This window comes from Fukomys damarensis, unplaced genomic scaffold (assembly GCF_012274545.1).
Source record: "Fukomys damarensis isolate Sample0158 unplaced genomic scaffold, DMR_v1.0_HiC HiC_scaffold_33, whole genome shotgun sequence".
In the NCBI taxonomy this organism is placed as follows: Eukaryota; Metazoa; Chordata; class Mammalia; order Rodentia; family Bathyergidae; genus Fukomys; species Fukomys damarensis.
This window is the reverse complement of record NW_022900945.1, coordinates 1,061,946-1,076,119: the sequence shown is the minus strand read 5'-3', so window position 1 is coordinate 1,076,119 and position 14,174 is coordinate 1,061,946. Positions and strand designations below refer to the sequence as shown.

Here is a 14,174-nt window from a genome sequence, read left to right as displayed (position 1 = left end):
AAAAAAAAAAAAAAAAAAAAAAAAAAAAAAAAAAAAAAAAAAAAAATCCTGGACTGAATCTTTGTTCTCTTACTGGAAGTAGCCTGGGTGAGTCAGTGGCCCTCTCTCTCTCTATGTAGTATGTTTACTGCACTGGGCACAAGTTGCTTGCTCAGCAGCAGTGGCAAAGCCATGGCACCTGTGTTGTTTCTCTTTTGAGACAAAAGATGCTAGTAGAGATATTTTTCCTAAAGCACCACCTCAGCGTTCGGGTTGAATCACAGCGTGGGGGCTCTGCAATAAGGGAGTGGGTTTGGGGTACAGTCTGAGCGCCCGTTTCTAAGGTCAACGTGACCCAGCCTCATGAGAGGGTTGGCCTGACCCCAAGACCATCCCGGGGGGTCCCACCTCTATTGCAGCATTGGCCCAGGGGTCCATGCAGGGATCTGGCCAACAAATGAAAATATCTGACTCTGCTGTACTTTATATTAAAAGAAGCAAAGAGAAACACTAAAATCATCTAGTCATGGGTTACTGATTGCAAAACCTGATTAAGGGTATTATACCCCCAAATATCTCCCTTCCAGCAATAAAAACAATGCTCCGAGCTCTCAATGGTCAATGTTATAATGAGACTTACAAGCCATCCAGAGGGTATAGTCTCAACTTTTTTGAAAAGCAACTTAGTAATGTGTTTTACGGGTAATGTTATACTGCTTGTATCAGTAATCCAGGTTCTAGAAATCTGTCTAAGGGTGTTATTAGGGTAGGGGACAAAGCTATACCTTTAAGTATATTCTGGAGTGTATTCCACAGGTCGGAGCAAAGCAGATGCCCACAGGAGGGACATAGGTACAGGCGCACAAGATTACGTTTCCTAACTTCAGAAACACAAAAAGTGTGAAGTGCTGATTAAGAAAACAGTATACCACATAGCATTTCCAGTATCACAATCATTTTACACATGTGTGTGCATATATACATAAACATGCACCAAAGAGACGGGGAAATAGTAAACATGTGAACGGTTCTTGACTACGGTTGAATATAGCAAATATAAATATATATCCATAGTTTCCAGTTTTCCTACAGTGCCATGTGTGACTTTTGTAAGAAAGTCTTAAAGCTGATCTGCTCTCCGCAGGAGGGAAGGCGGAGACCACCATAATCTGCTGTCCTGGCTACTGCCTTCCTCCATGCAGTGCTTGGCTCCTGGTCCTTCTGCTGCAGTTTTCATTAAGGCAATGTATCCTGGACGGTGCTGTTCTTGAAATCCTACAAAGTTCTCTTTATGGAGCGTCCTAGGTCTTTCACAGGAACGGCACAACCCTGCTCTGAGCAGCAGTGTCGAGGTGGTGTGGGAAGCCCTGGGCTTTGGAGCTCCAGCAACTGGGTCTGAACACAGGCTTGCTTCACCGTCTTTAGAAGAGGGCGCCCAGTTCCAGGTTTGCAGAGTTGCAATAACAGCAGTACCTCAGGTGCGCGCATGATGATACCCACCCAATGCATGTCAACAATGGCTGTTTCCTTTCCCTTTGCAAATTTAAATATTAAAGTATTGGCCTGTTCCCGAAATACAATGCTCTGGAAAAAGTACTAATAAAAATATGGTTTAAGATGGCTGCGTGCACCTTTGGGTCCAATGGGTTCTGGCTCTGAATGAAGCTGCCAACTTCCCACTGGACTCTGCATGGCGTGGAGGAAGGCATCTCTCACAGAAAGATCGCGCACTGTCTCGATTACCCGGGGTCCAGGGCGTCACACCTGAGGGCCACATGCATAAAATGGCCAAGGGCTTTATGGACCCCTGTGTGTGACTTTGGGGTTTTGGTCACTGCCATGGTTGAGGGAGAAGCAAGATTATTAGGTTGTGAAGCAAATATCTTTTAAAATACAGAAATCACTATTTGACGTGAAGGGACAACTTTAACATTAACATCTTTAATGTCTGTTAGTTAAGGTGCCAGAGAGCCACCTCTCCACGGCCTCTGCCCCTGGGGCCATCGCTGCCCAGCTTCCTGCTTCTGCATGGACTGTGTCCTGCACACACAGCGGTGCCCACTCACTGTTCCCCCGGGGGCCACCGGAAACGCAGCCCAGCCGGCTCTTCTCTGTGACAACTTCCGGGGTCCCAGGGTTTAGCTTGCCTGCCTTTCATCACAGTCGGCACCTCTGTCTGTACAGCCCCACCCATGTGTCCAACGGTATGTGCATGGCTTACACTTAAAATTCATGCACACATTTCATGCTTGTGTCGCATCACATGTGTCTGTGGCTCCGGCTTGTCCTGAGGGGCAGAGCCAGGTCCCCGTGTCTGGGATGGGTGCCTGGTCCCACCCTGGCCTGATCTGATGCGGAGGCACTTCTGGGTCCCTGTTAGTCTGGTCATAAAAGCGGCTCTCCAGTGTTAATTTGTGTCGCTCTTACAGTACATGAGGGAGAAATGTTTCAAATTTGTGTTTTTCTGTTTCTGCCATTCTGTCTTTCTGTGGGATCGTCAGTCCTTCTCGTACTTTTGAAAGCCTATTAAACAATGCAGCCTCCAACACAGGGGCTGCAGTTTTCCCACGTTAGCGTCTGAGTCTTGTCTTCGTTTGTGGTGTTTTCTGTGCATACATTTTTGATGCCTTTAGAGCAGAATTTACTCATGTTTCCTTTTATGGATGCTGATTTTTTTTGGAGTGCTTTAGAAAGGCTTTCCTCCCTCTCTGACATTATATTAAAAAGGCCCTCCATTTCCTGTGGTGTTTTATGGCCTGACTTCTTACCGTGGTACCTGTTATTGGACTCGGGGCCTTCACACCGCACTACATCCCTCATTTTTATTTATTTTTTAAATTTCGAGACAGGGTCTCACTAGGTTGCTCAGCCTGCGCTCAAACTTGTGATCCTCCTGTTTCAGCCTCTCAGAGTGCTGGAATTACAGGCGTGCCTTGGTTTGACATTTTAATGTTACAAACAAGTTCTGTCCCGGGAGAGATGGAGCAGGTCAGTCAGTCCCTCTGCACGTGTGACAGGGACACAGCCGTGAGGAGAGCGGGCGACTAACTTCAGGCACGAGCAGGCAGCTCTGCTTCCCCGCCTGTATCCTGGCACAGCAGGGCACGGAGCTGGGTGACCCTGCCGATGGCCACTGAGGTGCCGTCCTGGGGTCCCCTGACCCGGGAACCTCGGGACGGATGGTGATCATGACACCGCCGATGTGCCGGGATCACTGCGAGCCCGGAAGTGTCACTCGTGTCGGTGCTCCACCTGGACACGCCGTCCCGGAGCTAGGCCGCAGCCGAGCTCCTGCTTAACGTAGCCATTCACGTGACGGAGGCAGGCGAGGTTCACGGGAGGTGCGAAGATAAACAGTACAGGGAACGTCATCCCATGTTTCTATTTTAGAATTCTCATTTCTAAAAACCCAGAAGTTCAGAGCAAGGAAGGCATGGCCAAAAACACTTATGCATCTTTTATGCAATTTTACATTGAGTTTTCATATTCCTAATTAAAAAATGGAAACATGAACGTTTTGTCTTCCATAACTCAAAAGTTTTTCTTTCATTTTAAAAGGATTGTCCAAGTTGCCAACTTTCATTTCAGAAATAAAGAAAAGCCCACTTTTATAGTATGATCTCGGTTTTAATCTGCTGTATAAAAAGTGGGTCCTCAAGTGCAGTTCACAGAAAGCAGTGTCTGAACCGTCTGGCCGCCAGTGGACCAGGCCGAGGAGCCGTAGGAGGCTGGCGTCTGGCGTCAGTCGGGAGGTCCCAGCGACGGCCAAGGGCAGGAGCACTGTGCACACCGGTAGTCCCACAGGGGCACCTCGTGGGTAGCTTTGGCCGTCACCCCAACCCTGCTCCTCCCTGCCTCACGCTGCTCCTCCGTGGCTTGCTGGGCTCGGAGACCCCGAGTCCTCGCCGGTATTCGCTCTCTTCCTCCCTCTTGGGGAGCCAGTGAGTCCCACACTCTGGGCACGGGCAGCCGCAGGCTCCTCCTGCTGGCCCGTCCAGCACCCTGACTTCCCGCTTTCAGCACATTTCCGTGGTTGTCTCCCTCTCCTGTAGGGCACAGCTCTGCGGGGCAGGAGATCCCAGAATCCCTCTCTGCGCCAGTGTCCCCAGCAGTGCCCAGGGTGACTGCTCTCCCTGCGTCTTTGCAGCCAGCGCTCCATGCTGGCAAAGTCCGTGACCCGCTGAGATCCAGGGCCTGGCCTCCTGCCCGCCCATAGGACACGCGGGTCCTGCCCACTGTGCAGCCATCCTGCTACTCACTGCGCACCCATGCCCGCGGCTACTGTCTGGGCTGTTCCCTCCCTCAAGCCTCACCCATACTGCGCTTCCTGTCCTGTGTGTCGCCTCTGTCCACCCCCGCCCAGGACACAAGTGCCGGGGGCTGGACTCCATCTCTCTGATTCCCCGAGGAACCCTTGGCAGCAGGTCCCTCAGCAAACGGTGGGACAGCGGGGTGGGACAGGGTGTCCTCTCATGGGGACAGACAGCCTCTCACCCATGGGAACTGTGCCCTCGCTTGGCCTGGCCCAGGACACCAACTTCTCCTGACACAGGTGGCACACAAGTGCTCTGGGATGGGGACGGGGCTGTCACCCTGCCCTGCTTCCTTGGGCTTTTTAGGGCCCTGCAAAGGATTTTCCCCATTAAAATGTATTTAATTCACAGGCAAAGTTTTTCCCAAATCTTCCTTAACCATTTTCCCAGCCACAGCTGCAAAGTTCACTATTACTGCCAGAGGCAACTGATTAGTTAAAAAATATGTACTCTGCCGAGGCTGGCGACCACTGGTGTGTCACTATTAAAGAATATTAACATCGAAGCACAGCACGCTGTCAGCCGGCCACCTCGAGTCACTGGACACAGACAGTGCCTGTGTCACTTGGTCAGCAAGGAGGAAGTCGAGGCCCACCTTAGTGAAGAGGACACCCTGGGCACAACTTCCTGTTTTTAACTTTGAAAACAATATTTCATCACAATCACTGGGAGCCCCTAACCAGAAAAGGCTCCTGATCTGGATGCACTGCACGGTGCTAAACACCTGCACCTCACTCCCTGCTGTGACAGTTCTCCGTGCTGACACCAGCCTGACAGACCCACTTGGATCAAGGCGACCCAACCACCTGTGACTGATTTCTAAGAAATCACAGGGTCTGGGAAACAACAGCGCCCTAAGTTCTTATCCAGTGGCAGTCCAATGACAGATGCCACCCCAAGCCAGGTTCGGAAGAAAAGTTCTGCCTTCTCTTCACCCCAAACTGCTGAACAGTGAAGAACTGCGTACCGCCCAGAACTCTTTTCCTGGGAGCCCCAGTCCGGACCACGTCCCCCGCATCCCCCTGCGGCACCAACCACACCCTCACAGCAATGCCCCGTGCCACTCCCCAGCTGCACACTTGGGAAGCCACAGCTCCTCTCTCTGCTATGCCTAAGCAGCAGGCACAGCATTGGCACAGGCTTGGTGCTGGGTGTAGGAGGATGGACAGGGAGAGGAGAAGGTGTAGGAGGGTGGACAGGAAGAGGAAGGTGCTGAGCAGAGACCGAGGGTGAGGGAGGTGCAGCCTCACTTCTGGTGTCTGTTCCTGCTCCTGTAACTTCTCCCTGGCTCACAGCTCAGTCCCTGCCTCCTGTCTCTCTCTGAGGACCCCAGAGGGGACACAGAGCCAATGCTACCTCCGTGCTGTCGTGGTTCTGCTGGCAGGGTGGCCCTAGGCAGGAAGGCCTGTGTGGCCGATCCTGCTGTGAGGGAGACCGGTGCCTGGCACGCAGGTTGGGAAGCACATTTCCTGAGCTGCTTGCAAACCAGACAGGCAGCTTCGAGAGCCTCCCCAGGAAGCGTGTCCCCTGTGCCCTAATTCTGGCTCTTACTGGGAAAGCAGAAGACTTCGGTGCAACGATGCGGGACTGTGAATCCAGCTCCCCTGGAGGGCCTGGCTACGAGGTATGCCTCTCTCTGCCACCATGGGTCGCTTTACTTTTCTAGCATCCTAGTGTCGCAGGTTCATCGTCACGTCACCTACACCAAGCTCTGGGACTCCTCTTGCCCTCTCCTGACTGCCGCCAATAGTGGGGTTGGCCAGGACCCCCACCCTCCGTCCTCCATCCACGGACTGGAGACCAGGTGTCACCTGGCAGAGCGGATCAGGAGCTTCTCTAGGTCCTAGGGACCCGGGCCACGCACCCAGGGCCAGTGCCCTGTCTTGAGAGTGGCAGATAATAAAGCGCCCCAGCTACCTGGCAGGAGGGACCTGATCAGAGTCGGTGTCGCAGCGCCCTGCCTGACAAAGTCACTGCCCACGTCGCACAACGGGGAACTGTGCGTTGGAGCAAACAGCCTTGCTACGAAGCAGCGGGTCGTGTGTGGCGGTGAGGACTCTGCCTGGGACAAGAGGCTCTCGCCGGCGGCAGAGTCCGACACACATAGGAGCAGGGCGGGAATGTGGAGCCCAGCAAGCATGGGCTGCGGTCCAGGCGCAGACTCCAAGGGGAGAGGCACAGCTGGGAACACTCGGAAGGGGGATCAGCATATACGGTGAAGGCTTACACTTAAAACGTGCGCTACAGTCAAAGCCACCTCGCCTCGAGCTCCCCTCAAAATCCTTCCCGTCCCTCTGAACACGTGCCACTGCTCTTGCCACTCTATGAGCAGCTCTGGAGTGCTCTTTCCTGAGGGTCTTTACCTGGCGTGATAAAAATACAGTGACTGCTGCCGCCGAGCACTGTCCAGCGGAAAGGCAGCTCATAACACACAACGCTGCATCCTCGTCCACCTCGTTAACCAGGTCTGGCGCCGTGTGACTTCCGGCTCTTCCCCGGAGTCAGAATGCCCAGGAAAGCAGAGTGTTCGGAATCCATCCAGGACACTGAGGCAGCCACGACAGCGCAGCTAAAGACCCTCAGGAGAGAGGACTCCGGAGCCGCAGCAGGAAGCGGCCAGGATGGTGGGAGAGCGTGCTCGAAGTGAGGGAGGACTCCGAGGGAATTCCCAGCCACGCATCTCTCCTGTATACATTTTAAAGGTCAGCATTCACCGTGGCTTCTGACCCTACTTTGTGTCTGTGACTTGCAGCAGACGCTGCCCACAGATGCACTGCGCAGGGCGCCCGTGAGCTTCAGCACCGCCGGCCACGCCGGCCGCTCCTGTGTCGGGGAGGCCAGGCCTCTGCTCTGCTCACAGTGCTGTCCCATAGGCCGCTCCCCAGGCTTTCTCTGACAGCTCATCCACGCACCGCTCACTTCGGCGTGTCGTCACGTGCCCACACGCGGGTGACCCAGGCTTCTCCGAGAGGCGTCCGCCAAGGAACCCAGCCATGGTGGACTCTGTCCCCAGAGCCAACCCCAGGGAGCGGGGCCTGAACAGCGCCCCTGTTGGACGCTCTCTGCTCACGCAGTGCCCTCCTGACGCTCCAGGAAGCTCAGCAGCTGGGAACGCACTCGTGGTCCTCACCTACCAGCCAGCCTGTCACTCCAGGCCAAGCCTCCAGGCCGCTCTTCCTCCTCCTCAGTGGGCCCTGCCCGCCGAGGCTTTCCAGGGTCACTGTCCCTGGCCCTGTCCTCCCTCCACCTCCACCCTCTCTGGAGTGGTGCCCTCTGGGCCGGCCGTCAAGTTTCTGGTGATTACTTGAGGCACTAATCCCTAATCACAGATGAGCTTGTGTGTTGAAGATATTCTTAGCCTGTGCCATCTCTAGAACACCGGAAAGAGCCGGACAACCCTTCCAGCTCACCAGGCCATCAGTCTCATCATGAGGGAGGTTCTGCCACCTCTGCTCTCCGATAAGATGCTCCCAGATGCTCAAGGAAGGACGAGAACTCTTCCTTCCACACAATCCTACGCCCTGCTTCCCTTGGCCACACCTGGCCACATAACTGCCCAGGGCTGGCTCTGCTCCTCCACGGTGCCCTCTCTTGGCAGTGTTCGGGGACAATCTGCACCGATGTGTTCTAAGCACTGCTTCCTATGTAAGCGCAAACTTCTTGGACCGAAAGTCCCTGGAAGGCGGGGCTGCATGGGAGAATCGGGGTGTCTGCTGATCAGAGCCCATTCGGGCAAGCGGCCTGAGGCCGGGCGGATTCGGGGCCACTCGGGTCCTGCACAGTGCCGAACAGCCCAAGTGGCAACCTCAGTCCTGGGCCGTCCTCACATGGCCTGCACCTCTGGGCACTCCTCACACCACTGCCAGGCTGGGCCTGTGCCGGGAGCGCATGTGGGGACAAGGTTCAGGGGAGACTCAGTGCCCGAGCTCGGGAAGTGGCCTGCGGTTGGCTCAGCTGCACTTACTTGGGGAGGTGGGAGAGGCTGCGCCCCCTTCCGTGGACGTGGCTGGAGGCTTCGTGTCTGGCACTGGCAGAGGCACAGGCCTGGCCATTGGTGGCGGCGGCGGCGGTGGCAACATCGGGGTGGGAAGGAATGGGTTGTGCACCTTGCCTTGGCTGCTCCCGTTGGGCTGAAGGGTGGGAGGAAACAGAACACACACAGGAGAGAGAAGAAACATGTCAGACGGCAGTCACTTCCAAGCCCAGAGCTGCACCAGGCATAGCCCTTGTTGGCCACGGGCTGCTCACGGTGCTGGATTCTTCCCAAGCCCTTCCGGTGGAGACTGGGCCGAGGCAGCGCAAGCACAGTGCAGGGTACATGCCTGCTTTGTTCTATGCGTCCTGCCTGGACCACTCTGTCCTGCTCACATCCGGTCCCACTGTGACTGCTGATGACAAGGACTGGGTGCCTCGCCAAGCCGCCGACATCCGCTCGGGATGCTGTGGTTCTGTACTAATTTCTACCTGATCACCCTCATTCTCCCAATTACCAAATATGTATTTAATATCTGAGTGTTCCACGGACTGTGGTGCCAGTCCATAGTGTCTATTTGCACAGATGAGTTTCCGAAATAAGCATTTGGGACATATCCTCACCTTTCAAAGTTGATCTTATATAACATTTAATACACGTGTGAAGTGAACATACAATTTTTCTTACACATATTGTATAACATCAGGCAGAGAAATCTTAAAATTCAGCTACTGGAACTCTGCTAGGCAAAAATATCACTTCTAATTTTGATTTAAATTACGTAAGCATATGTCACGAGAGTCATATTTGTTTGGCTGCTTGGCGTTAAAACAACGAAATAATGGCTCTTGAAGAAATAGAGTTTCTTTCTGAAGAGAGCAATAAAATCCATTTTACTCTTAAGGTTTTCAGGAGAGCTCTGTGAAGAGACCGGCCGCACACCCTATAAAACTTAGATCAAAATGTACAACGCGGCACTTGACAGTCACATGGGATGACGTCAAGACTGCTGAAGACAGGCTGGACTCAGGAGTCGGTGCTGGTGCTGGTGACCAGGACAGATTCTGTTTCCCTAGTGCTTTTTGCACAGAATTTCCAGATTTCATCAGTGACGCTGTTCAACAGCACACACACAAGCTGCAGCCCCAAATCAAAACTCAGCGAAAGGCCTGTAACTCTGCAGTGCAGCCTCCGTGCCCTCCTCACGCACTGATATATTTAGTCCTGCCCCTCAAAGACTATCTTGTCTACCATCAGGAACACAGAGCTTCCTGGCCCATGAACTTGCCCGTGTGTTATTTCTGAGTGCACTCGAAGGCCCTAAGTGAATGTCTTAGGAGAAGCCAGGCAAATGAATATACAAGCAAAAAAGGAAAAATGGCACCATATCGATTTGTTGTCTAGACAGAAATGTATCTGCTAACACATCGCCAGACATAGTGCACGGGCCCGCTCTGGCTCAGATGTGCAGAATCAGGCATTTATTTCTGCGGGGATGGAATCCGGGGAGGCGACCTCGTGCTGTGGGCCTGAGGCAGGGCAGTAGTGACGGCAGCCCACCCTGGCTTCCTGTGCAGCTGCGATGGGAAGAGCCGGGCCACAACTGGCTTCAGGCTGCCATCCCCAATTGCTGTCATTACTGGCTGTGGGATACAGCTATTCTTTATAAACATTTAACTCTATCTTTTTAATAAGATTTGTGCTTTTTAAAAGTTACTTTCACATTTGAAATGTCATTTCAAATTGTGATTTAGTTTGAGAAAAATTAAAGCGTTCACTCTAAGTTATTGAATATAGTTTAGCTTTGTGCAAAGATAAGTGGGAAAGATAACTATTTGCAGAAATAGCAAACCATAATAAACTGTGCCTCTAGCATCTTGAGTTCAAGGAATGGTCAACTTGATCGGAAGTGTCCAACGGTGGTATTAAAAAAAATATCAACCCAGCTGATCTGAAACATCAGTCCCCTGCTGCCCCCTACCTTCTCCACAACCCCAGATCATTATTTAAAATTATTTGGTCTTTCTATTTTGTTAAATGTATGAGTCCTGGGGTTGGGATGCAGGAGGTGGGATTGCCAGTGCACCCTGCAGATGACTTATGCCCTCGACCCCACAGTTGCAACTTAACTCGAATACGGTGTTAAACCCCGGCCGCTCGCCCCTGAGCGGAGCGAGTTCCTTTCCCGCTGTCTAGAGTAGGTACGCGCTCGGCCTGGGTCCTCCAGCACAGCATCCGAGCACAGGTCCTTAGGCCGCAGCCCCACCCCTGTATTCGGTTAGGGTTTCTAGGAAGTTGGAGAAAAGAGGTTTCCTTACATTGAGGAAGCCCACCTGTCCGGCCTGCTGACCAGCGTCAGGGCAGACAAGCTGGACAAACTCCTTCAGCGTCTCCTGAGGGTGGTAGCGGATGGCCGGGTGGGAGAAGTACGGCCCGGGCTGCTGGATGATGGGGGACGTCGGGAAGTGCAGAGTTGACGGCGTGGCGTGCGGGCTCGCTGCGGACAGAACACAGCAGGTTAGAGGAGAGCGGGCGACTTCTGCGCCACACGGGCCGCCCGGCCGCCTCCCCCCGTCTCCGAGCCGAGCACGGTTAGGCCAGGCCAGGGCCGAGCTTCCGGTGGACACCAGCCATCGAGGCACTGGTGATCCTCGGTGGAAATGAGGCTTGTTCATCACTTACACAGCCTTTCCAGTGAAGCCAGCAGTAAGAATGTATCTGGTAGATTAGACTCGATATAACATGTGACACACGACAAATCCGCGTTTGCACACACGGGCCGGGCCGCCTTTCACGCCGCAGACGTAAGTCACGATGAGAGCTCTACACCTCTCCAGGGAATTTCTAGGGACCGATTCAGGATGAAGGTTTCTGAAGGCTGCGGTAAGTGATCACTTAATGAGCCTGTACAACTGGGGGCTCACTTTACACAGAAGGCTTCTGTCAAATTTTTGCTGTTGCAAAGCCAATACAGAAATTTCAGAGCAGAGGGACCCACAGGCCGAGTAGAGGTGTCCCCTGCTAAAATGTAGGACTTCAGCTCATAAAAACTGATAAAAGACTCCCTTATGTTTGGACCCTGATAAATTTCATCTGTACAAGAATGCTGTGTAACACTGAGAAAACTTCAGTGAGGCGCTTAATAATTTTCTGACGCAACTTTCGCCGTCGAGCTGGCAGGATGACTGAGGGTCAAGTGCCGTCCCAGCTGAGGGCGAAGGCCTCGGCCACCTCCTGGTGAGTGGGAGCCACTCTCCGAAGGAGGAGAGTCGAGCGTGCAGATCTTTTCTGTACTTTGCAGTTTAAATCTCTGAACAGAACGTGTCTCTGCAAAGAGAAACACAGGAATACACACGTGTTTGACGAGAAAGACTTTACTGATACGAACAGGGACCCACTGAGAAGGCAACTCTGCCTCGAGGCTGGGCTGGACACAGGGCTGCTGGGACCAGGGAGGGCAAGAACGGCTAGGACTGCACAGCCCGTGGCAGCACAGGTGGCTTCTGAAGAGCGGAACAGCGCTCTGGAGAGGAACCCGAGTCCAGTCCACGCCTTGCAGCCCAGTCGTTCACAGTGGGCGAAGCAGTGAAGTCTCCTGCTCACTGCACAATCGAGGACATTCTGCACAAAACCCAGCAGGACCAGTCTTCACCACACTGCCCTCTCACAGCTCCTCTCCTCCCAGCTACTCCCATCCCAGCAGATGGCTTTTCGCCCACATCCTTGCCTGCTGTGGTATCCTCAGAACCAAGTCCAGCACTCCACAGTATTGTTTGATTGTGCAAATGAATAAGTAATACAGAAACTCAAAAATAACCATACCACTTGATAAAAACAAAAGTCTGCTCCTCCACCTGGCACCAGCAGCTTGTAGAAAACGGTGAGAGTGGAGCCTTCCTTCCATTATGGTCTCTGAGTTCAAACACAGAAGCCAAAGAGCTCAATGACTCTGATCAGCGTTTACCTCGGAAACTACGCTTCTGACTTAAAAGAACCAAAGGCTCTACTTACATACTATACTGAAGTTACCCTTGCTGGGGGCAAGAAGCTCTGACCTTGAGCCCAGTGTCTGACTGCATCATCTCTAGGTTAGGGTGGAAAGTGGTGCTTCCCAAACTAGGCTGGGATGGACAGAGCCAAGCGAGGCGATGCACTCAACTTCTGTGGCAAGTCAAACACAAAACGGCAGCTTCACAGTCAAGAGTTCCTGAGGAGTGGGCCTGGTAGTACATGCCTGTAATCCTAGCGCTCCAGAGGCTGAGGCAGGAGGATCACAAGTCTGAGCCCAGACTGGGCAACTCAGTGACTTGGCAAGACCCCGCCTTACAGCAAGTTCAATCCCCAGTAGCATGCATGAAAGCACCCACCCGTCCACCTCCTGAGAGGCTGGAAGAGGCAGAGTGGAGCCACCTCAGATGCTCTGCAGGAGGTGATTGGTGACTCAGATTAAGACACTATGGTAGTCAGCAGGGAGTGTAGCTCAAGGCACAAGTTCCCATTAGTGAAGGCCCGGCGGGTAAAAGTCCCAAAAATATCACATAGGAAATTATTCAGCAGAACCACGGAATCTCTCCTTTAACTGGTAGTAAAAATGTTTGCACTCATTTTGTGGCTCTTAAAAATGTAAAGAAAATCATCAGCAACTTAAATTTGGACTTTCATTTCTTTATCTCACTAAGACAATTTATTTACCTTTTCCTTAGGGCACAAAGTTTAACACAAAACCTAGACCATATGGTGCTGCCTGGAATTCATTCTATGATGACTGACTTACTAGGATCAATTAATCCTCAATTAGTGCAGGAAGTCACCCAGCCTGTGGCTTCCGGTTAAACCACTGCGGAGGGCGTGAGCTAGGGACTTTCCAGTTCAGCCATCAGCTCACTGTGAAGCTGGATACTGGTCACCCCAAGGCCCTTGGCTTGTTCCTCCACACAGAGAACAGCTGAAACGCCAGCCATCTCCCCTTCTGCCAGACGCCCTTTCACTAGTGCTCGGAGCATCCTCCATCCAGCCGTTTCTATTCCTGTTTCCTTTCCTTATCACAGCTTCACATCATTTAGAAAGCCACTGGTTCGGATCAAGTAGTGAATTCATGAAATGTGTTCTGGGAGGGCCACACGGGTGCAGGGAAAATGGCCACTGTGAACGGGCACGGTGCTGATGAAGGCGCAAAGAATGGTACCGGTCCAAATGTCAGAGGAAGAGATACATCTCCTACGGATGTGTGAGTGGTTTACATAATAAAAAAATTATAGCACATTATATAAATGCATATTTAGATCCTTTGAAATGTGCATTATTTACTTGAGTCAATAAAGGCTTTTCTCAAGTGGGTACAGTTTATTGCATGCATCCATCTGTATCTGTGTTGATGTTAATGCAATTCTGTGCAGTGAAAAACTACAAAATTGGCCACTTCTGAGATCTAACTCTCTGAGAACCCGGGGCCAGCAGCGGACAGCGACAGACACATTCACCCTGGGTGGCTCTCATGACAAGTTTAACCTTTAACTAGCAGCCGAACTGGTTTAAAGCAACTGCTTGGGCTTTCTGTGAGGAGTCCAAAAAAGACAGGAAGGAAGGAAATGCGATTGGGTTTCTCTGGCTGGAATGGCACTGCGTCCACTTCCTGAACAGAGCAGCCACAGTGAAACCATGGAGAACTGAAGCTTCCCAGAGGGAGTCAGGCTTGGCTACTTGTCACAAAATGATCGCATTACTGGGTGCTTGAACCACACAGTGACAGAGCGCAGGTCATGGAGGTTGGTCTACTTCTCCTCTCATGCCCCTCCAATTCTTTAAAAGGGAGAGAGAGCTAAATGTTTGACACAACTGATTTTATATATCTACATCTATCTAGCTATATACATACATACATGCATGCATGCATGCATACATATATATAT

General features: G+C 52.3%; 1 protein-coding gene across 3 annotated transcripts in view; it reads right to left on the bottom strand.

The window, feature by feature from the left end:
• The window catches only part of Nfia (nuclear factor I A), a 430,814-nt gene that overhangs the window by 28,160 nt on the left and 388,480 nt on the right, over window positions 1–14,174 (bottom strand). For 2 of the 3 annotated variants that reach the window (XM_010605025.2, XM_010605027.2), the window contains exons 8-9: window positions 10,584–10,762; window positions 8,257–8,422 (exon numbers count right to left, since the gene is read on the bottom strand). In XM_010605025.2, coding sequence (XP_010603327.1) covers window positions 8,257–8,422; window positions 10,584–10,762 — 345 coding nt within the window. The remainder of the gene's footprint in view (window positions 1–8,256; window positions 8,423–10,583; window positions 10,763–14,174) is intronic. The other variant, XM_010605026.2, reaches the window with a different exon arrangement.